The sequence below is a fragment of the Trachinotus anak genome, unplaced genomic scaffold (assembly GCF_046630095.1).
Source record: "Trachinotus anak isolate AG129_WGS33_773 ecotype Australia unplaced genomic scaffold, CSIRO_AGI_Tana_v1 ptg000007l, whole genome shotgun sequence".
In the NCBI taxonomy this organism is placed as follows: Eukaryota; Metazoa; Chordata; class Actinopteri; order Carangiformes; family Carangidae; genus Trachinotus; species Trachinotus anak.
In genome coordinates, this window is record NW_027273858.1 from 62501 (window position 1) to 86075 (window position 23575).

A 23575-nucleotide genomic window follows, 5' to 3' on the forward strand; every position below is an offset into this window, starting at 1 on the left:
GAGAAAAACCTGATCTGAATGTTTCATGTCTCTGTCTGAGCGACATGACATGTAGCCATCACTCGTCAGGTCAAAGGTCAAACACAGACTCCTCCATGAGAGACACATTCAGGGGTTATAGGAAATTATTCAACTGAAGAAGTTCAGATCTGAGCTGGTCTGAGTGTTTCAGTGTTTGTTGATGCAGATGAAAAACCGTCAAACAAGTTTATTACATTTATGAATCCACATCGACCCCCCAGTGTTTTTTACAGTCAGTGTTTGTTCTGGTGAGTGAAACCTCTGATCACAGACCTGCAGCTGCAGCTCTCTGTTGTCGACACTCAGCATGTTCAGTGTGTTGTTTGCTGAGCCGCATTGATCCACGACGTCCAATTAAAACTGTAAACGAAGATCAAATTTAAATCAGAACGACTTTAGCTCTGTGTGAAAAAAAATGCATGAACCGAGCGGCTGCAACACAACAGACAAATAAAGCTCCCCGTCCTGGTAGCTGTCAACTCTGTAACGCTGTATTTCTGCTGTTTACCTCACGACTGTCACGACAGAAGATAAAACAACTGCTGCAGCGCCACAAACCTCAGCTCCGTCAGACAGTCGGGCTGTGCCACCTGCTGCAGACAGTAGTTGTGCTGTGACCTTGGGCCTGACACCCCCACAGGTTCTTTGTCAGTCTTAAACTGGTTTTACATTTTGTTCTTTAAAAGTCTAACTTTGATGTGATGAACAGAGTAGAACCGCTGAAGAACAAACTGTCCTCCTCAGTGTACTGATGGTTCATGCTGTAAATTCACTGTGTTGCTCTGTTGTGTACCTGACACCTGTTTCCTGTCCGTCCTGAGGAGAGGTCCCTCCTCTGCTGTTCTCAGGACCGAGGGCGTCTTCTGCAGCACAGATTGTTCACACCCTCGAGGCTGTTTAAATAAAATCTGACTGAGGCGGAGCTGAGACGTCGGTGCGTTCTCCTCTGTGCTAAACTCTGATCTGTGCATACAAACCTGCAGCTCCGCTGTTGGTGTCTTTGCTTCAACTCGCTGTTTTTGTTCCTGATAAACCTTTAAACTCACGGATCTGTTGATGGAGCAGACGTCATTGTCTGAAGCAGGACGTCACACCAACGTCAGAGCCGCTCAGAATTTACCCTCGGCCTCAGTCACATGACCAAACACTGCTGTCTTCGTGTCGGGCCTCACCGCCACCAGAGGGCGCCGCTCATCATAGTCAATAAAAACAGTTGTGATTTTAACTCAGTGGATGGAACATTAAACACTACAGTGTTGCTGACGTCTGATCTGAGTTCAGTGCGAGGTGAAGCTGCTGACGGAGTTTAACTCCGCCCACATGGTGACAAAAACACCTGAGCTGATGTCAAGCGTTTCAGTTACAGGTGTAACTCAGCTGTTCAGCTGCTGAGCCAAACCAAATGAAAATTTATCATAATTTTAGCATTAAATATTAAAAGTCCTAATAATTGCAAAACAGGAGTTCATCAATCAGTCTGAGATTTTATCCCGCCAAAATAAAAGCGGGGAACTTCAGGGGTCCACTCCAGAAAGCGGGTTTAGTAAAAACTCTTGAGTTAATGAATCCTGAGATCGCTTCAGCTGAGGCAGTTACCATGGTAACAGACTGCGTGATGCTAATCTGCTCATTTCTTCGACAAACTTCAGAGTTTCTGTCTGACTCCGCCTCCCGCCCTTATTTACGAAGCTTCTGACACTGCGTCACTTCCTCATACTGTTACATCACAGTGCAGAGACGGTGAAAGAATTTACGTTGGGAGAAGATTAAAATCCTGATTCAACACCTGAGACCTGTCTTTACTAACCTGACCTCTGTGATGAGTCAGTGTGAGACAGAGACGATCTCTGACATTCAGATCAGACACATGGAGGCGTCATCCTCAGATTACAATCTGCACTGTCTTCATGACAGGCTGTGGACATGGAGACACCGGTCAGATTATCAGTCAGTTCCTCTGCACCCACACATTTACTACACATCCATCACTGTAAATAAAACAATCGTGTAAAGCTCTCACACAGACTGATCTATGAATAATAATCTGTTCTCACTGATGAACAGTCCTGTCATAGCTGTGGTAGATGATGTGATGTTTCTGAGTGAGGGTGACAGTGGTTCAGATGAAAATACTTTAAAAACTGGACTAAATGTAGTTTAAAAGAGCGTTTGAATGAAGCTGCAGAGTCTGAAACTGTTTAACAGCATTTCAGTTACTGTAGATACATTTATTCATCGATGCTGTTGAGCAAGATTTTTACTAAATGTGAAGTAGAATCTGAAGATTTACACTCATCTTTAACCTCGATGCTCTTTCAACTGAAAATCACCAAAATCATGTAGCTGTTCCTGGGTCAGAATCTGATCCATCACAGATCTATAAACTTCTGTCTGATCTGTTTCATTTATATCTTCATCATCTGCTGCAGCAGATCTTCCTCCACCTGATCCTGATCCTCCACCAGGTCACAGCTGAATAAATATATTTAAACATTCATCTAACAAACAGTAGATTCCATCACAGTATCCAATGAATAAAATGAAATAATTTGAACTTGACTCTTCTCTCCAGCTCAGACTCTGTAACTGCTGCTGTTCTTCTTTAGATAAATGTTCTTTAAGCTCACATGAATCTCTCTGGGTTTAACTGGAGGCTCTGCTCCTCATTTACCTGTTACTACGGTGAACTGTTGAATCTGAGCTCCACTGATGAAGACTCTTCATCTTCCTCATGAGGTGAGCTCAGACTGAACTGACTCCGCTCAGCTGCTCTGCAGACTCAGAGTTTGTTGAACCTGTTTTCTGGATTAGATTCAGGTCAGTAAACGTGATGGTTCGGAGCTGGGTTCAGTCTCAGAGAGTTAACGTTTTAAATGGTGATTTTTTTAAAAGTTAATGTCCGTGATCAGGCTTGGAGCTGCAGTTTTAAAGTTGAACTGTTCTGCGGACTCGGATTCCCATGATCCTCTGCTGCTGTTTACACAGCGTGTGGTCTGTATTTTAGCCGCACGTGTTAAACGCTCATCTTCCACACTCACGGATCCAATGTCATGGCACAAAGTCTCTGCAGGCCCCGGGTCAAAGGTCATTCTGTGGCGGTAAACGCGTTACGTGTTGTGATATTTGACTAAATGCAAAACATGTTGAGTTTTTTAACATTTTGTGAACAGTTGAAGTCACAGATGAAGAAAACTGCAGCTAAATGTTAATGTGATTAAAAAGAAACGTCCACGATTGTCACAGATTTTTCTGATTAAGTTAACTTTGTGTTGAACATGAGAACAGCATCATGGGAGTTATTGTCATTTCATGTGACTGAACCTACAAGAAAACAAACTACAAACATCCTGAACTGCGTTTAGTGTAAAACTGTTTCTGTGATATGAACAAATCACCAGTTCATGTGGAAACAAGCTGGTTAATTAATTAATAAGAAGAATAAAGATCTGAATTAAATATCTCAGAAACAGCCTCGACTTTCATCTCATCATTAATTTGTCTCTTCTGTTAAATGACAAAGCTTCTTTTTAACTGAAGCCCTAATTTCCTGCGGTAACCTGCTGCTCCTGAACGTAACGCCTCGGCTTCATCCTTCAGACGTGTTGTGACGTGGAGGTGGACGCTTCCGCCAGCAGTTGTTGTTGTACTGTTTATTGTCATGTATCTTGACTCATGGCCACACCCCCTCCCCGTCAGGCCACGCCCATGGTGTTTATTTTATTTTGTTATTAAACTCGTCAGCTGTTTGTTTGTTTTTTCATACTCCTCGCCGTCGTGTGGGTGTGTCCAGAGATCAGCTGTCAATCAAAATCAATTGTCATTCCGATGGGGGTGAAAGCCCCACCCCTTCTCTCCCTCGCCGCTGGACAAAATGGCCGCCACAGCTCCCGAGTTAGAGGAGTCCAACTTTAGTTTCACAACCTGCGAACTGACAAAGAGCTGAGTGATGATCAGCTGATCAGCGGGCGGATCAGCTGATCATCCAGCAGGAGGCAGAGCAGGTGTGGTTACCTGATGACGTCAGAGTTTCACTGAGCATCAGACAGGTGAACTTGAGGAGACTGTTGATGTTAACGTTTCTGAGGCTCAAAGATATTTCAGCGTTTTCATTAAACAGAACTGATGGACCTACTTTTCCCGCCTCACGTCTACGCTGCATTTCCTGTTACTTTACTCACAGCTGTTGGAGAAACGAACAATCCTCCATGTTTAGTTCTGTTCACCTGCTCTGCCCCCTGCTGGACAAACCTTTAAATCATCTAATTAGGCCCCGCCCCTAAACAAACAGGAAGTGCTGCTCATTAAAGTACAATCAGCTCAAATGTCAACAGCTCAACCAAACCTGATGAAAATATCTCTGAATTTTAGCACTTAAAGAGACAGTTTGTCAGCTGTAAACGCAGGAACTCTCCCTCCATAACACAGCGGTCAGCAGACACGGCGTCCTGACAGATCCTCAGCTTATTCTGAGCTTCATTCAGGGGCGTTTGTCCGGCGGCGAAGATGAAACATGAAGAAAAATAATGTGATGGCGATTTCTCCTCGAGTCCTGACACTAAAATCTGAACGCTGCTTCCTGTCATCCTGTACATACGTTGTACTTTAATTAGTTAGAGCATTACATAGTATGAAAGTCTGATTTTGTACAGATGTTCATGTATGTACAGAACAAAATAAAAAAAAATAAAGTGGACATGTTTGACAACCAGTTTTGTTTTACACCAACAGTCATTAGATTCTCACACACACACACACACGATCAGATAAATTCATGTACAATCAAAATACAGAACAAAAATTATTAAAAAATAAGCTGAACATTTCAATAAAAGGCTTTAAGGTAAAATGTGACTTTATCCTAAAAATAATCTTCAACATTTTACAGTGAAAAACAAAGTTTCCTTCACATCTACAGAAGAAGACGACGGAGGCTGTGGCCGCAATTAAAGCTGCAAATTATTTTCATCAGATTCTTTTCTCAATAAATCTATTAATTTGGTTTCTAAACAGAAAATAGTGAAAAATAAGAATTTACACTCAGAAAACACAAAACTCAGATTCATGTCGTTTACAGCTTCAGAACCAAGAAGCAAACCAAAGAACTTTTGTCATTTGTGTTTGAAAGATGATAAATTTTCTTTCATTCAACCGATCGTGTGACGTTTGCAGCTTTAATTACATTTCTTTTTCACACTGTTGATCCAACATCACCTGTTAATTATCTGGATAACAGATCGTTTTCTCAGAGCTCAGTTTAGGCAACAAGTGAACTCACCTGTGTTGTTGGACGACAGGTGAGCAGCTGTTTCACTCAGATCAAACATCTCACATCACGTTTCCTGAATCTAAAACTGCTTCAGGGTCCAGACACAGAATCTGAATTTACCTCATTTAAGAGAAAAAGGAGAAAACCTCTGGTCCTCAACATCCACACAGCAGCTTTAACTGTGAAGCTCTGATCTGAGGGGAACAGGTGTAGAGATAAACCCACAGCCAGCAGGTGTCGCCTCCGTCTGTTCACACTGCTGCCGCTGCAGAGGTTCCACAGCAACAACAGGAAGGAAGCGATCAGGGAACAGAAACTGAGTTGGTTCAGTAACATTAAAGGACTTTAAGAAGATGGACCAGCTGATGGACCGGCTGATGATGGACCAGCAGCTTCAGATCTGACCACACACTGACACTGAAGGTGAAGCAGCTTCAGCCATAAAGTCTGAATCAGTGACACCTGCTCTGACTTTAATCCAACGAGAATCTCAAACCACATTTTACTGAGATTTGACTCCAAGTTTTTTTCTAATAAAACAAAGAGAAGGAAACTTCCTGTTTTTTAAGGCTGATTCTGGTATTTTCGTTTTTACATTTTCTAAAATTTAACTGTACTTAAGGCAAAGACAAGTTTATCAAAGGAGTTTAATATTTTCAACCATAATCAAACATGAAGAAGTTCTGTTCCTGTTTTTCTGTTTCTATCCACAGTAACTGAATCTCATTTGAAGACGTTGCCTGAACTGAGCCTGAGATGATTTTTCAAAGAGTTGAGGAAATAATCAGAAAATTAATAGACAATGAACTGCATCATTAGTTACAGCCTTAATTAAGTGATAGAAATATTTACATATATTTTAATGATCAACATTAAAGGTCTGTATCCTGTGAATCAATTTTTTTTAAATGCCAGTGACATCTTCAAATGTCTGGTTTGGTCCAACCAACAGTAAAAACACATTCAGTTCATCCCTACTGAAGATATCCTGAAGATTTCCAGATCCTATGATTTTCTTTTCACTTTTACCATTTAAAAAACTCAAATGATTCATTAATTTTCTGCCGATTGATTAATTAATAAATCATAGTCAAATATACAGAGTCTAAAAATACTGGAATCGGCATGTGAAATACACCCCCCCCCCTCCATGTCATAAAAAACCAAACACTGAGGACGTGTTCATCATCTCAGGACTAAAATAAACTGGAGTCTGATCCAGAGTAAAACTGAACTGTGGTCAAAGCTTCAGGTGAAAAAAAGCAAAAACTAAAATTAAAAAATTCAGGAGCTTGTTTCAGTTTCAAATTAAATCTTAAAGTTTTAATGTCACTGAAGTAAAACTGATGTTTGTGATTCACTGGTTCAGTCTGACAGAACGACTCCGCACATTTATCAAGTCACCTTCATCCTGTTATTTCCTGACCCTGTGTCAGTGTTCCTGAAGTGGCCGTGGTGCGTTCAGGGCCCGTTGATGTTGTTCCTGCGGCCGAGGCGCAGCGCCCCAGCGCTCTGCCGGCTCTGCAGCGTGTTCTGGACCATGTCCTTCCACTGGTCGTCGGAAATCTCTCGGGCCCACGCCGGCACGCCGAGGGACGGCAGCGCCACGGCCGCCATCGTCCTCTTCACCAGCTCCACGTGGTCTGAGGAGGACAGGAAGTGATGTCATGACGGTCCAAGTACCTTTAGTTAGCATTTTTCACAACAGCAGCTTATGTTTGGAAATTAAATAAACTTTAGAAATAAAGATTTTCTGTTTTCATGTCATTTTAAAAAAAACATCAATTCAAAGGTCAGTGAGCTGCAGTGGAAAGGCCGGGAAAAAGTGTGTGTGTGTGTGTGTGTGTGTGGTGGGGGTATTAATATTAATATCTAATATTAATGTGTTAAAATATTAAAAACTTTAAGAGGATTTTTTCTGATTCTTCTCTGAATAAATGGAAACATGTTTGTGTTGGACCTGCGACAGTACGGGAGCCTGTGGAGGACAAATGGAGAACTGACCTGCATCCATGGGGATGGAGGCCCGGCTCCTCAGGGCCGCCGCCCCTTCAGGGTCCTCCTCCTCATCACTGTCAGGGGGAGGAGCTTCAGGAAGGTGGAGGCCCATCACCTGGAGGAGAGAGACAGGTGAGACTGATGAAGATCACCTGTAGAACCAGTGTGGTCCTGATGTGTTGCTGCTGGGGGTCACCTGTTGGCGGGCAGATCTTACCTCTATCCTGTGCTGCACCTGCTGCAGCTGCTCGGCGTGTGAGGGCGCCTCCTGCTGCTGCCCCCCCCTCTCCTCCTCCTCCTCCTCCTCCTCCTCCTCCAGCTGCTCGGTGGTGTTCAGACCGTCAGGATCCTGGTTCAGAGGTTGGTAATAATATCCCCCGCTGTTCTCCTCCTCCTCTCCATCCAGCTCCATCTCTCCCACGACCTCCTCTTCCTCCTCCTCCTCCTCCTCACCCCCTCCCTCCCCACCATTCCACACGGCTCCCACCGGCAGCAGCGCTCCGTCGGCCGGACGCTCGTCCTCTCCCAGCTCGTCCTCGGGGCTCGGTAAGACTCTCTCCGGTCCCATGGCAGAGCTCCACACTTCCATCCACAGACACACAGAGACCCTGAGGGGGGCCGGGGGGGGCAGACAGTCCTGGGTTAATTAACACCTGTATGTCCTGCTCCGGCCTCTACAGGCAGTGAAGGCTGGATGATCAAATACTTTCTGTGTGGAGTCTTGATCTTTGTTACTTTAATAAATGACACTTTAATATTACTGACATTAACATTATTATATTGAAGTTATTATCTCCGCAGAGCTGATTTAGTCCACGTGACACGGTAAAAACAATGTGACAGTGAATGTCGTAAAATTCTCAGTGCAGCTGCAATGATTAGTCAATTAATCAATTAGTTGATCAACAGAAAATGATCATCAAAATGTTTTCAAATAAAACTGAGTGTTCCCGCTCCTCTGGTGTCTCAGAGCTCCTCTACTGCTGCTTTCTCCTCAGAAACTGAATCTCTTTGGATTTAGGACAAAACGAGAGGTTTGATGACGTCACCTGAACCAAACAACAGATCAATCAATCGAGAAAATAAAGATCTATTAATGATGAGATTAATTGTTATGTGCAGCCCTGGTCTGCGGAGGGGACACCTGATACTTTAAATCCACTCCTAACTGAAGGTTCAGTCCCTTCAGATCCTCATCACCAGCCTGCACCTACCTGTGCAGCCTGTGAGACAAACCTGGCTGCCTGTCGGACAGGTAGGTGACGGTGGAGAATACCTGGAGCGGCTAACGGCTAAGAGCTAACAGATGCTGTCGGTTTGGTCCCTTGTTTCTCGGACCAACTCGTTTGTTTCTCCGGTGATTAAATTCTCTTTTCTCGTTGTTTTATTCCGACACAGTAACAAACCGTCTCCAGGTGAGTGTTCAGGGACTCACCTGTCTGTCTGCTCCGAGCTTCGGGGTTAGCTGTTAGCCGCTGCTGGCTGCAGCTGCAGACGCGTCCGGGTACGTCACGACGCTGCAACAAAACTGACGTCAGACGCAAATAAAAAAAAATAAAAAATAAAAACACAGACAAACGCAGCAGAAAAAAATAGAAAAATAGAGTTTAGCAGTTTAACATATCGAATGGAAGAGAGATTAATTAGTATTTTTTTATAAAGAAAAATACACATTTATTTATTCTATTCTTCATTTATTTTATTTTAAAAAAATCACTATTTTTTTCCATAAATTTTTAGCTAAGTTCTAAAGCCACAAAATATAAAACAGACTAATAATGACTCAGATTAAATATCAATGATCACAGTATAGATATTATTAGAAATAATAATATCAAATAATTTTACCAAAACAAGAAATATTAAAACCCACATGCAATAATTTAAACATAGTTAAAAATGAATGTGTAATATACATGAAAAATTGAAATGTACCACTTAAACCTCTTCTCCATGTATCCTGTATAATCAACGTCTAAAGATGTAACTACTGGTTTCTGACAGACGGTAATCAGCCCTAAGTGTCTACTGATAACAACCCTTACTCTCCTGTGGACACACGTCAGTGGAGGCTGCTGTATAAACAGATACAAACGACATTATAGTCAAACACAGCTGGAGTAATGTAGAATATTTCATCATATGAGAAGTTAAAAACAAATACTCAGTGTTAAACACTTGTAGTTGCCATAACTACATTATGGTCTGTTACAAACATTTATTACATATTTATATAGTGATTATAGATGATCAATATGAAGACATAAGATGCTCCAACTGCAGATGCTTAGAAACAATCTAAATATTAAAGATCAAATTTAAAGTCTGAACAGCAGGTGGCGCGTTTTCCTCTTTAACATTCAGTTAAAGCTATTATTTTGAAAATCAAGAGCGGAAGTCATAGTAGGTGATTGTGTCGCGTGATTTGTTATTTTCGGCAGCTGCTGAACAATAATCAGTAACAAGTATCAATAATAAATAAACAGTTTAAAATCATATGTACACATCTTTCTCTCCACGTGACGTCACAGACCGAGGAAGATTAAGACGAGCTCAGCGGGGTGTGACGTCATAACTGTAAAGATCGTGTATTGAGAGGAGGTGTTACTCTGATCAGAATGAGTCTATGAGGTATCCAAGAGGTGAGTTCAAGTTGATAAAATAAAAGAGAAATAGAAGTTTGTACACAAAGAACCTTTATAGATTATATATTATATGGTGAATTGAAAACATTTGGAGGTGGGGGGGTGTTCCACAATTAAACACTCAAAAAAAAATTTGGCCCCAGTTTTTATGATTTCTTGAAATATCAAATTTTCATACACACACTTTTAATTTAGTCTAAATTGTAAAAATATTTGTTATATTTATTATAAAATAAATATTTTGATATTATAGATATGATAGATAGGCTGGACAGGTAGGTGCACTATGATATAAATATTGTTTATTCAATTATTACTAATTTATTTTAATAAAGATCTTGTCATTATTTAATTATTCTCTTTAGAGTTATATATTTTGACAGAAAAAAATGAAATAAAATAAATCCTTATTATACTTTTAATATAACTTAAAAATAAAACGATAGTATTTTATAGGCCTATGTGAGTTTTGTGTTTTGTGTTACGGTTGTTTATTGACTTGTGCTAATCAAAGTTCTAATATTAAAAAATATACATAGACATAATTTTAATAAATGTATTATTACTGGCTTATGAGGTAATGTGATATATTATTATATCAGACGATAGGAAACGTTATGTAATGTGATGAAATATTATCTTATCTTGTGTAGTCCGTTCTGTGTTTGGTCCCAGGAAACCGGTCAGAGTGAGCCCTCCCCTCTCGCCCTCTCTCTGTGTCTCATAGTAACGGTCACCTGCAGAAACACACCGGGACTCACCGAGCTCACACCGACCGACCCACCGACTCCCTGCCTGGTTGCAGGACACCGACCTCCCGCTCCGCCGCTTGGTTCTCTGCCGCTGCTCAAACCCGATCAATCGATACCCGGATCGATCGGCTCTGATGTCCGCCGTGGTGGATCAGAACCGGCGCGTGGCCTGCGGCGGGATCAGAGGAGCAGCGAATGATGACGTCAGCGTGTGAGAGTCCCGATCCTCCCCGCGTGAGCTGATCGATCATTTATCAGGTTCATTGATAATCTTGCTGTAACACTAACGAGAGCCTCAGTTCATTATTGATTACTTGATCAGTGTGATCAGCTTATCGGTTCCACACAGACCTCAGAAACCTGTTCCTACTCATCAATACTTTTGATTAAAAGGTTATTGATTACCTCTGGTTTATGTTTTTACATGTGCATTTTCAAGTTTAATCACAGAGTTAATTATCTGAAACTGATCAGCTGATCCCACTATGATCAGCACCTATTGATATTTGATCACTATCTGATCAGTTTTCTTAACGTCTGGACAGTGACAACAGGAGCTGGAAGTATTGATTGACGAGAGAAAACTGATCAACAACTGATCTCCTCCAGCTTATTTATGAATAAGTTGATCATTGTTTACGCACATCTTTCTATTGATCTATCTATTGATTCATCTATTAATAATTAGATCTATTTATCAGTTGATCTGTCTAACTCTGATGAGAGTTGATCCTGCATCAGCAGCAGATCACAGATCACAGATCAATAGAGTATCAATGAGTTCAGAAACAGCAGATGATTAAACATCCTGCTCAGTTTTCTGCTGCTGTTCAGCTCGTTACAGATTAATTTTCTGTCAATCATCTAATCAATCAATTGACTAATCTTTGCAGCTCTACTCTGTAGCACGTTCATGGTGTGTGTGGTATCTATGGTGATGTATCGATCACAGGGCAGATCAATATATTGTAAATAACAGGGGTCAGTAATCAGTTTGTTCCAGCTGCAGTGGAAACTCAGGCCTGTTCGTCTCTTTTCTTTTTACTGTCATTTATCCGAGGATCAATATTAACGTTCGTTAAAACAGACTCAGATATTTGTGTCTGTTACATTTGCCTTTATTCATGTTGATATCAACTGTAGATTTATGACAAATAATGTTAAAGTGCTAGTTACTATTAAACTGAAGCATGAAGGGGCCAAATCTTCTTTGTTGGTGGGCCACGATTGGCCCACAGGCCACTGTTTGCCCCACCTTTTTTTAAGGTTGCTGGGAACAGTTTCTGACTGAAGACAAGAAGATGCAGCGTCGTGCCGTCGGGACAAGCAGTGTTTGTCCAGTCAAAGTCAAAAATCATCAGAACGACACTGAAGTGAGGTGATTTCTCTCCTTACATCTGATCTCAGAACAGCTCTCTGTCCCATAAAGGACCTGATGCCTGTTTGTGTTCGGCATGTGATTTACTGCCCTCTGCTGGTGGCAGCAGGGTTTGTCTCTGAAGCTAGTTTGACTTGCAGCTGTTGTATTTATGGTTTCTGTCGTGTTTGTGGGTGTGACCGTGTCCTGTGGACAGAGACTGGAGGTTGGCGAGCGGCGACGATAGCAGCTTCAGCGACAGGGCCGCCATGATGTGTGATGGCACATCTGTGTCATGAGAAGGGAAACTAATGATGGGAACAGCTCACATGTTTACACCCAGTGTTGTGCATGAACGCGCTAAAAGCATGAAGTTTTTGATGAACGGTGAACTGAACGTATCTGTTTGCAACTAATGAACGTGATGCTCACGCACCAGAGGGTGGCAGTGATGCACCGTGACGCTGTTTGCCAGCTGCCAAAAAACATCAGAGGAAGCAACTGTTCAATAAAAAGTGGACATTCAGTGAGGAAATGTGTTGTGACATTGATTCAGTACCTGTTTTCCACCAGTAGAGGTCAGATTTTTACGTTTCTCTTTAAATGACCAACAGCTCACTATATTCCCCGTCGTATCCCTCCAGGTGTCCCAGTGCTCCCAGTGCTCCCAGTCCTGTCCAACATGCTGCCAGCCTCCATCCAGATCACGGGGGAGCTGCTGTCGCCCGCCGAGGTTCAGGACATCTGTGAGAGTCTGAAGGAGGACAGCGTCCGGCTGCTGTCCGTTCGCGGCTGCCAGCTCTCTGACCGTGACTTCGGACGGATCTGTCGCAGCGTCGCCGAGTCACGTTCTCTCGCTCAGCTCAACCTTAACCTGGGCATCGTCTCCAGCATCAGCCGGACACGACACCTGGCTGACGCCCTCAAGACCAACCGATCCCTGCAGACCTTGTTGTGAGTAGCAGACAGCAGGGTTTAATTAAAAACTTTGTGACTCATCTCATTGGCTGTTAATACAATTGCTGACAGACCAAATAACCTGCCGACAAAGCCCAATGAGGTGACCTCTCTGACTTTCGCTCCTGGTTCACCTGGACCAATAGGGTTCCTCCTCAGTGGACCATGAAAGATACAATGTGACTGGTTTGTAATTCTTTGTCCCCTCCCCCTCCAGTCTCCATGGCAGCCCCTTGTTGGATGCTGGCCTGGTAACCCTGAACTCGGCCCTGTCAACCCACCCGGCGCTGGTCTGTCTGGATCTGGGAGACTGCATGCTGGGAGACGAGGCGCTGGGTCTGATCTGTGGGATGCTGCCACCCGATGGAGCGAAGTCAGGTATCAAACACCTGGTCTGGATTTAACTTCCACATACACATCTACCTGATCTCTGCTGTCAGATACAGATGGTAAAAATCCACCAGATCAGGGGCCTCAAATCTAAAAGTGTTGGAAACACCTTAAGAACCACCTAGTAACACCATAGTTACCTCCTGGAACAGCCTGGCAACCACCCTAAACACTCATGCAACCACTGTTAACAACCTAAAAACACTTGTAACTGCCTAAAACAGAAACCATCCTGAACCCCAGCAACTGCGTGGAACACCTTAGCAACCATGTGGAAACCACCTAGTATAGTGACCCCTTGCAAATCCTAGCATACGCCTGGAACTCCATAGCAACAAGTCTAAACATTCTAGTAACTTCCACAAACCCCCTCACAGCCACCATGAACACACAAACTCCAACTGGAATAATTTGACAACTATATGAAAACCAGTTGGTAACACCATGGAACAAACTAGTAACCCACTAGCAATGATCCAAATGCTCACACAGCCACTTGTCAATATCCTAGCAACCATCCAGAGCAACACAGTAATCACCATAGTAACTGCCTGGCAAACACAGGTAAACTACTTAAACAATATGAAGGCAAACCCCTTGGAACACCCTAGAAACCACCGTAAACTACGATGGTTAGAGTGGTTGATGGTGCGACTCTGCATCAGATCTATCTAAAGTCATGGTTGTGTTCAGATTACTCGGTGATGCTCATCCAGCTGCCTGGCAACTACATGGCAACCACCTCATAACACTCAAGCAACCACCCAAACAAATACACAAGAACTATATAAATTAAACATGCATCCTGGAACCACCGCAGGTAACACCCTAGCAACGGTCTGGAACTTAGCAACTAAAAACTCTTTCGACTGCCTGCCACACCCGCCCAACTTCACATTACTCTACAACAGACCCCAGCAACAACCCAGACACACTCACCAACCAGCAGCAACACAAATGTGTCCAACAGCCATTCTCAGAACAGATGTGAGTCTAGAAATGAAGGTTTTATTTACACTTTACAGATGTAAAATATCAGAACAGGTCCAGGAAGTAAATCAGTGTCACTCTGTGTCAGCTGATCAGAGCTGAAGACCTGAACCTGCTCAGCTCTCAGGTCCAACTTAATCAGACTAAATTCTGGTTGAATTTAAGCCTCATGAAAAGTCTCTTCAGCACAGTCAGAAGCTCATTTAAAAAATTCATTAATATAAGAAACCAAATTTAATGACGTGAGAACATGACAATATTGAAACTGGGAATAATATTTCCACAGTTGATGTGAATCAGACGGTAACGGAACGGCAGCAGGACTGATGAGACTCAGCAGTCTGCAGGAAGTGGACAGTTATTGGAGAAACCTCAGAGGACGTAGAGTCTCTTGGGACTCTGTTATTTCAGGCTCAGACAACCTGAATTCATCAGCTCGGATGTCCACATGCTGCTGTCACACACACTGAGAGATCTAACTCTTCATCTTCACGTCGCGTCATCATCATTTACATTCATACAAGACACAAATAAAACTAAGAGACCTGGAAACAGTGAGTTTTCCTGGGAAACGTTTCTCTGTGCAACAAATTAATGTAGCCACAGTTTTAATGAATACAGATGTGTTCACAACACTTACAACATTAACCCAAGTCTGGATCAACATCCAGGAAAACAGTGCAACTGCCCAGGGGCCCCAGACCTCCAGGGGCCCAGAAGCCCCAGGTTTACTCAACATCTGTCACATAATGTGATTTGAAATTATGAAATCTTTTCATTTAAGAAGCTGCTTAAAGATTTAAGGTGCTGCAATTTAAATTTCTGTCCACTAATCAGTTCATCATTAACTCTTTTCAGCTGCGGAGCCCTGGTTGGCTCTGACATGGAAATAATGAAACTGACAAATGGGCAAACTCCATCTGCCGAGGAAGATCATGTAATAGGAGTGAAAGCTCCAGAACTGCTGATGGTCACCTGACAAACAAAAACAACAGTAGATCATGTGATGTGTGTTGTGATCATCGTGTGTGCGTCTGGTTGTGTGCAGGTCTGAGGGAGCTGACGCTCAGCGCTAACCCAGGGATCAGCTCCAAAGGCTGGGCTCGACTCTCCATCGCTGTGGCTCACAGCTCCCAGCTCCGAGTGCTCAACCTGGACTACAACCCACTGGGTAACAAACTGTGTGTGTGTGTGTGTGTGTGTGTGTGTGTGTAGCAGCAGAGAATCATCACAGTAAACAAACTGGAACTAAATCATTATTTCTTTTATATCTTCTTTATCTTTATTTTATAAAAGACTAATTATGAAAATTATAACCAATCAATTTTTTTGTCAATAATTTCAGTTATTGACGAGCTATAGACATGTGACTCTCACAGTGTAAAGCTCTGTTTCAGCTCCAGTTCTCATGGTTCTGATTGTTCTGGTAGATGATGTTCTAGCTCCCATGGTCTTGGTTTCTGTAGTTTATGTTTTGTTGCAATTGATTCTGATAGTTCTGGTTCTGTTTAATGTTTTGCTTCCGTCTCCAGGTGATCAGATTGCAGGGATGTTGGCAGTTGCTGTGGCGTCCAGCAGAACCCTGGAGGTGTTGGACCTGGAGGGAACCGGACTGACCAACCAATCAGCACAGGTCAACCAATCACAGTGCTCATTGCTCTTCTTCCTGTGTCTCACCTGCGTCTTCTTCCTTTGGTGTTTGCTGGTTGCTGGTTGACGTCTCACTGTTAGGGTTCAGTTGTTCCTGTGTGTGTCCAGCAGGGGGAGACACTGACCTGAACATCCAGTCTCTGCAGCAGTGAGGCTCCTCATTACCACTGACCTGCTTCACTTCTCTACTGTGATCAAATATTCTTAACTCAAAGCTCACTTACTAGCTTTTGTCTGGAGCTTTCGTTGGTGGTTTTAAATGAATGGATCTTGAGTTCTGGATATTTTGGAATAAACTGCAGGGTCACATGTTTGAATCAGTCAGTCTGCAGCAGATTTAAACCAAATATTAATGAATGAGTCGTCAAACTGGTGACGTGATTACTGTTGTTGTTACTGACACAGTGTCTTCACCTGTACAGATGTACACAGGTTTGTCCTGTGTGTGACATCAGCTGACCAATCAGCAGTGGGGTTCAGGTTCAGGTTCAAACAGAGGTGCGAGTGTGAACGAGAGCTGAAAGACAAATACTGTGGGTCCTCACAGAGACAGAAAGCACACAATTGTCTTTACGGTCTTTGATGTGTTTGCCTGAGGCCATCAGCAGAGCTGCAGACCTTCACCCCTCTTCCTCCTCTTCCTCCTCCTCCTCCTCCTCCTCCTGCTCTTTGATCAGAGAGTCGTCTCCTCATCGCCTCAGACCTCTTTAGCAGAGCGGAGCCTTCCCTCTGATTCTGTGTTAATGTCGTATTAGTGGAGGACATGTCTCAGACTCTTTAAACATTTCTCACCATCTCTGCAGCTTTTCAGCCTCTTTTAGCGCCTAATTTTAGTTTTCTGCCACATTTCTTTTCTGGTTCAGTCTCAGTGTTTCAAGCTGCCGCAGCAGGGAGATGTTTTCAGGGAAACAGCTATTTTCAGCCTCTGTTCTCCACCTGCTCAGCAGCAAACAGCCGACAGACTCAGTCAGAGGCAGCTGTTGGAGACAGAGCTAAAAGACAGGGACACTGGACTGAGACTGATCAGGTGACACAAACACCACGAGTCATCACGTTGATCTGTGAATCGTTTGATACCAACTTCTTTAAAAGATCATAAAATATCAGTGTTGTGTTTACAGCTTTACAGCCAAGTGGCCAAGAAAACAATTAACACAGATTTAATAATGGCACATCATATATAATTAGACTGAATCAGTGTTTTTTTATATAACTTCTAGAGCTGAAACAATTAGTTGATTAATCAGAGTATCATTACCAATATCAATAATATCAATCAAAAGTCTGTATCAAAACCACCATGTGAGAAAGAAACTCTATCACAAGTTAAAAAATAAAGTATTTACAGTAAAACAGTCACATGAAGTAAAAGTGCAGATAAATCATGTTACATTATTGAACCCTTCTGATTAAAAACCTTGTATCTCCATTCAATGTTTTTTTCTTTATTTCAGAGCTGTGTTCACATGATGCTCCTCTTCTTGTTTGATTAAATCCTCAAACTCTTTCAATAACATCTGAAAGTCTTTGTGGCTGCTTTTCAGAGTAAAAGTTTACATTTTGGAGATACAAGATTTTTACTTGACAACAGTTATTTTTCCGCTGTTGAATTTAAACATGGTTATAATATAAGTAACTTGTAACTCCAGTCAGATAAGTATAGTCAATCAAAAAGTTCAAGATTCCCCTCTGAAATGGAGGAAAAATAGAAAATCTCAAACTGGAACTGCTCCAGTAAAGAACCAGTAACTCTAAACTGGTCTGAACAGAACTGGAGGACCAGGTAGTCTCAGGTAGTTCTCACCTGTGGTCTTGGTGTTGGATGAGTCTCGTTTTTGTTTTCACACCCTTGCATTGTTTTTGTGGTTCAATTTGAAAGTCACCTCCTCTCAGGGTTAAAATGACAGTTTTTTAATGGAAATTTTGTATTGGGTTTTCTGTTAGAGAATATGATTTCTTCAACAGTATATTCTCACCATATTAACACATTTAAATCCCATGTGCCATTAATATAAATGAAAACAAACATTTTCACACAGCTACAGGTAATAATTTTTGTAATTGCTCTTGCAAAACAATTGTAAAATGTTTTAAATTCCTGCTTTTCTGCATTAATTGAATACCTGAGGCTTAAATCCTGGTTTTCTGACGGGAAACTGAGGATTTTGTTCCAGTTGTTTTAAAGATGGGACGCACTGAGGGAATCGATCTTTGTCTGACAGCTCAGCAGCAGAACAGACAGGATGTGGATAATGGATAATATGCTGATAGTAACTTTCCTGTGAAAGCCTTTCAGCTGAGATCTGATTACAATGAATTGATCAGTAAAGTCTGGCAGCGCAGAGAGAGAACTGAACCAGCCCTGGACTGTGTGCAGCAGAACAGTTTGTGATGAGACAGCTGCTTCATCTGTTATTCAGTCAACTTTATGTCAACATTTATGAATTTAAAAACCTGTTTCGATTCCCTCCAATAGGCAACTGAAGCAGCTCTTATTAAAGGAATAGTTCAAAATATGGGGGAAAAAAACCTAACACCTGTAAATATTACTCATGAACATGTTATATCTTGTTTACTCACAAAAAAGTGCAAAAAGCACAGTGTAAAAACAACATATTGTGGTTTTATGGGGGGTTATGTGTCGGAGTATTCCTTAGTTGGCTTTCTGAACTGTTCCTTTAAACTTGGATAATAGATTAGCTGACTAAGCTAGCTGACCTATGGTTGTGGCTTCATATTTACTGCACAGATATGAGGTTGGTGTCAGTGTACATTCACATGACACTGACTAGTTCATGTGCAACTTGTAAGACAGGAATTACTTGGGAACATTTTGCAGAGTATTGTCCGCATAGAGTATCACTCTCACTGTATGCTGAAGATACTGTGATCTACACTTGTCTTTCACCAGCTGACCATGGTCCCACTGACCCACTTTTTCACTTTTGATGTTTGATCTATTTTTGTCGAAATAAAGTTTTGCTCATTTTGCATGAACACCTGTTGATCTCTATGTCCAGGTGTTCTTGGACATGGTGGAGAACTACCCAACCAGTCTGCGGGTTCTGGTTCTTGCGGAGAACGACATCAGTCCGGAGCTGCAGCAGCAGATCTGTGACCTACTGTCTGAAGGAGAGGACGACGACGACAGAGAGGCACTGCCCCACCAGTCAGGCCCCACCTCCAGTAGTGCCCTGCTACCAATCAGAGACAAGTACCAACCAATCAGAGACAAGTACCAGCCCCCTACCTGGCTACCCCACAGCAGTAAGGGCTGAACACTCCCCTGTCCCCCTTTCCCTGTCCACACTGTCCCCACTACAGACTGCCCCTCCACCCACCCCCTCTCAGACTGTCCCACTACAGACCCCCCCCTTCAGACTGCCCCCACCCCCCTTCAGACTGTCCCACTACAGACCCCCCCCTTCAGACTGTCCTCACTACAGACTGCCCCCCCCACCCCAATTCAGACTGTCCCACTACAGACTGCCCCCACCAACAGACTCTTTTCTCCTCTTGTACCAGTGTACCCTCCATACTGATCCCCCAAAACAGTAAAACAGGTTCAGACTGCACAAAACCAGTACAGAACAGTACAGAGGGTTCGGGTCCCACTGATAGAAGTGATACTATCTACTGATACTGTTTTCACATCAGCCTAGAACTGTCACAGTTGACCCAGTATTGACCTGGTTCTGTGCTTGTTGACCAAGTATTAACCTGTTCTATCTCAGCTGACCCAGTATTAAACTGGTTTGTCCCATTTGATCCAAGTATTGACATAGCTCTGTGCCAGTTCACCCAGTCTTAGCCTGGTTCTGTCCCAGTTGAGTCCAGCCTGGTTTGTCCCTGTTAATCTCAGTATTAACCTGGCTTTGCCCCAGTTTAGCCCAATATTATCCTGGTTCTGTGGTGTTAGGTGTCCCCAGTGACAGTAGGAGGTTTTGTCTTCTGTATAGTAACTGACTAAGTGTAGATCTTGTCAAACTAGTTTTTATCTAATCCCAGTTAACAGAAAATTCTGTATTTCTAATAAGGAATATTTATATGAATATTCACTAATGCTCCCTTTTAAAATCTTCTCTTCTTCTGCGGTTCCTCTGTGATTCCACTCACCTGTATGGTCTAAAGTTCTGGTCATGGTTGTAGTCCTGGTTCAGGTCTTGGGTCCAAAGCAGGGTACAGACCAGATTATATTAAAGGCTCGGTCACACCAGCATTTAAAACAGTAACACAGATTTCAACAGAATCAGCTGACTGACAGTGCTAGTGAGTGATTCACAAGTGTGTGTGTGTGTGTGTGTGTGTGTGGGGGGGGGGGGGGGGGGGGGGGGTTATTTTGCCCCCTTAAACTAAGCTGAACGATGAGTCACAGAGGAAACACCAAAGCTCCTGATTTGACATGTTTAACCAATGTATCAAGCGTTATGTAAATATTTAAACATTTTCCAAATCAGTTTTTAGATTGGTTTCATTTAAAGGAATAATTTGACATTTGGAGAATTAACACCACTCTGTCTTTATGGTAAATATGAAGCTACAGGCACCAGCTGGTTAGCTTACCTTAGCATGAAAACTGGAAATAGGGTGGAAACAGCTAGCCTTGCTCTGTCCAGAGGAAACTAAATTCACCTCCCAGCATGTGTAAAGATCAGATTAACACCTTATATCTCATTTGTTTCATATGAAGTGTAAAACATGATATGGCCATTTCCACACTTTATACTAAGCTAAGATAACCATGAGAGTTGTATCAATGGCCATTAAAATGACACTGAACGCTGGACACTGTTCTAAACCGGTTCAGGTACGACTTGTACGACAGGAATTATTAGGGAACCTTTTGCGGAGTATCATCAGCATACAGTATCATTCTCACTGTATGCTGATGATATGTTGATCTACACTTTCACCTGATGAGCACAGTCCCACTGAATAAAAACCACATGGGGGGTTGTGTGGCAGATTATTTCTTGGCCCTGAGAAGTGACTTTTTGAACTATTCCTTTAAACTTGGTTTCTTTTAAATAGAATAGTTGACTAACCATTGATTGTGGTGGATGATCTCTCTGGCGGGGGGTTGTTACAGAAATTAATGGAAACCAATGGCTGTCTGATGGAAAGAAATCAATTTAAAAACTGATCTGTGATTTGGAAATGAATCAGCAGGATGTGATGTACGAAGGATTTGTAGTTTCATGGTCTTGATAACGTGCACACTTGTCGGTCTGGTCCTTTAAATCTGATGTGAAGCTCTAAACATGTTGTTCTTTAACCTTACAGACTCCAGCCCCCAGATGGTCTTGCTGACATCAGGTCTAGGTGAGAGCTTATTGGCTGAGACTGAGATGTGACACCTCCCACAAACACACCCACTTCCCGTTAAACTTTTTCACTTTATTCTCTTTATTTATTTTTTTCTTTTGAGGTTTGAATGTTCCTGTTTGTTTCTCTGCACTGCACTTCTCTGGGTTGTCAGATCACCTGATGGCTAGCAGCCAATCACATGCTCTGCATGGTTTGATGTAGCACCTGTACATAGACTAGAACAGAGTGAGTGACGGCACAAAACCTTAACACACCAAGTGACTTACAGACAGGTGTTTGTTTAGCAGGTGGACAGTGTGTCTCAGTACCACTCTTTGACGAGGCTCCATTTATAAAAGCTTTATAAGATGTAATTAATAGAGTTGTTAACAGTAAATCAATCAGTTACTGATGATTTGTTTCTCATAAGATGCACCATAAGAGCCACATTCATTTTCTGTCTTTTATTTGTGTTTTATCTGTTTTCATTTTTGTCTGATTCCTTGTGTTTAAAGTTTTCTAATTTCTTTTTTTACGTACATACATGTCTTACACGCATAGTATACAGTATATGTGTACATATACTGTATGTATTGTGTTTGTGAAGACTTTTAAAGTGCTATAGAAACAAAATGAACTTTAAATAGATCTGTTATAGGACATTCATTAGAACAACTTCTGGGTTGCCAGGTTGTGGAAAATCCTCCTCTGCAATGGTCTGTTGTACTGCTGATCTTCTGCAAGACATCTGGATAAAACTCCATTTACATACTGATCATTAACATTTGTAACTGCTGACTTATTATGGTTGAACCATTAATTATTCATAAACATAATGTTTGACTGGCTGTTGATCTTAAAATAGTCCATATATAAAGAGAAGAATCCAGTAACTGTGACACGTTAATGGTAAAGAGCTGCTTTGTCCAGATGTTCTGCAGCTTTTAAAGAGTCCTTTGTAGAAGGAGGAATTTCCACAACCTGGCAACCTGGATTTAGTAATTATTTACTAACATTAATAAATGTATTACCCACAGCTTATAAAGCCTTTGTAAATGGAGCCTGATCAGACAGTGGGGCCTGTGTTTCTGATGAATGTACCTTCTGCTCTGTTGGTTTGTTCTGCTGCTCTGATGTCACAATAATAAAACTGTTTACAGCTTCGTAAAAAACGATTCTCATTCGTCTTTTATCTGATTCTTTGTCAGTCAGTTCACCAGCATCACTGTGTTGGACCCAATGAAAAACCTCTCGAGGAGCAAATGAAGATTTTCCCCCCGACATCTGCTGCAGGTTGCAGGTGTCATGACTGACTGATCCCTGTGTAGCCTGCTCTAAAATGTGACTTATAGACAGGAATCAATTCATAACAAATAAACAAGATAAATAGATAAACTTTAAAAATGTTTTTAATTGTATTATATTAAAACCAGCTCATTTGAGATGTTTAATACAGTGAATTTAAAAGGGCAAAATCGTAGCTAAAGAAATATTTATTGTTTTGTTAATAAAGTTCATTGAAATACAAATAGCTTGTTTGCTTTAGAGGGCATCAGGGAGTCTACATTGACTTTATGTCTGTCCATTGGTTGCTATGGTTGCTCAGAGGCTCCAATGACAAAGGTGAAGGGGCGGGACTCAAAGCCAACCCTGTGGTGTGAATCCCGGGGCTACTGAGGAGCCATGTGACGCTGGAGTTATGTAACAAAGCCTGTTACTGTCCCACTAAAAGGCCTCCTTCAAATGCAGCTGGGAAACGAAGGCGCCAACAGGTGGACCAACCCACGAAGTGAGTGAGGAGGATGGATGATGATGATGATGATGCTACTCTGAACAAACTCAGGTGGGACAATTAACTGCAGCTCAAACAACCGACTGGATGAGACTGAGCAGCAAACTGAAGAAACAGAAGCTGCTGCACAAGAAGCAGCACCAGAGCAGCAGGAGGCTAAACCCACTGCCCTGGAAGGACACAGGTAACATCCAGCTCACACACCAAGAGGTGAAGGGTAACAACACCTCCAGCTTCCTGGAAAATCTACTGAGGGACTCGCTTCTTCTTCCACATGACATGGAACCAAAAATCACCCAAGCAAACTGACCCACAGGCAAAACCCCCGACAGTCGCTGCCGAGTCAGTGAACCACCGAGTAAAAGAAGAGGCGGCATCAAATGTTTAAAGCTCCATATTTTAACTTCTTCTGTGGTTTATCTGAAGTGTTGTTCCATCAGAAGAAATATC

At 42.2% G+C, this 23575-nt stretch overlaps 3 protein-coding genes across 6 annotated transcripts in view; 2 read left to right on the forward strand and 1 right to left on the reverse strand.

Moving 5' to 3' along the window:
- ppp2r5d (protein phosphatase 2, regulatory subunit B', delta) overlaps window positions 1–4714 on the forward strand; it is a 24775-nt gene extending 20061 nt beyond the window's left edge. For both annotated transcript variants that reach the window (XM_071479771.1, XM_071479772.1), the window contains one exon: window positions 1–4714. This exon is cut by the window's left edge and continues 1266 nt beyond it. The gene's annotated coding sequence lies outside the window, so the exon portion shown is untranslated.
- mea1 (male-enhanced antigen 1) lies at window positions 4604–8813 on the reverse strand. Of its 2 annotated transcripts, none has more exons than XM_071479781.1 (4): window positions 8721–8813; window positions 7503–7893; window positions 7292–7400; window positions 4604–6930 (listed from the first exon to the last, which is right to left on the reverse strand). In XM_071479781.1, exons 2-4 carry the CDS (start codon window positions 7872–7874, stop codon window positions 6749–6751), a joined length of 663 nt encoding a protein of 220 aa, XP_071335882.1. In that variant the 5' UTR covers window positions 7875–7893; window positions 8721–8813; the 3' UTR covers window positions 4604–6748. The 2 variants fall into 2 exon arrangements, with proteins under 2 accessions (XP_071335882.1, XP_071335883.1); XM_071479782.1 differs by having other exon boundaries at window positions 7503–7922; window positions 8721–8802.
- lrrc73 (leucine rich repeat containing 73) lies at window positions 8415–22738 on the forward strand. 2 transcript variants are annotated; one of them, XM_071479779.1, is made up of 9 exons: window positions 8415–8540; window positions 10658–10940; window positions 12684–12993; window positions 13214–13374; window positions 15425–15547; window positions 15909–16009; window positions 19047–19293; window positions 21310–21348; window positions 22542–22738. In XM_071479779.1, the coding sequence occupies exons 3-9, from the start codon at window positions 12722–12724 to the stop codon at window positions 22574–22576; spliced, it is 978 nt and encodes a 325-aa protein (XP_071335880.1). In that variant the 5' UTR covers window positions 8415–8540; window positions 10658–10940; window positions 12684–12721; the 3' UTR covers window positions 22577–22738. The 2 variants fall into 2 exon arrangements, with proteins under 2 accessions (XP_071335880.1, XP_071335881.1); XM_071479780.1 differs by lacking the exon at window positions 22542–22738 and having other exon boundaries at window positions 21310–22506.
- The last annotated feature ends 837 nt before the right edge of the window (window positions 22739–23575 follow it).

Coding starts and splice junctions, on each gene's coding strand:
- mea1 (XM_071479781.1), bottom strand. CDS start 7,874: ATGGAAGTGTGGAGCTCTGCCATGGGACCGGAGAGAGTCTTACCGAGC. Junction 7,401..7,502: donor AGGTGCAGCACAGGATAGAG/GTAAGATCTGCC, acceptor TCTCTCCTCCAG/GTGATGGGCCTCCACCTTCC. Junction 6,931..7,291: donor CTCCATCCCCATGGATGCAG/GTCAGTTCTCCA, acceptor TGTCCTCCTCAG/ACCACGTGGAGCTGGTGAAG.
- lrrc73 (XM_071479779.1), top strand. CDS start 12,722: ATGCTGCCAGCCTCCATCCAGATCACGGGGGAGCTGCTGTCGCCCGCC. Junction 16,010..19,046: donor TGACCAACCAATCAGCACAG/GTCAACCAATCA, acceptor CTCTATGTCCAG/GTGTTCTTGGACATGGTGGA. Junction 19,294..21,309: donor TACCTGGCTACCCCACAGCA/GTAAGGGCTGAA, acceptor TTAACCTTACAG/ACTCCAGCCCCCAGATGGTC.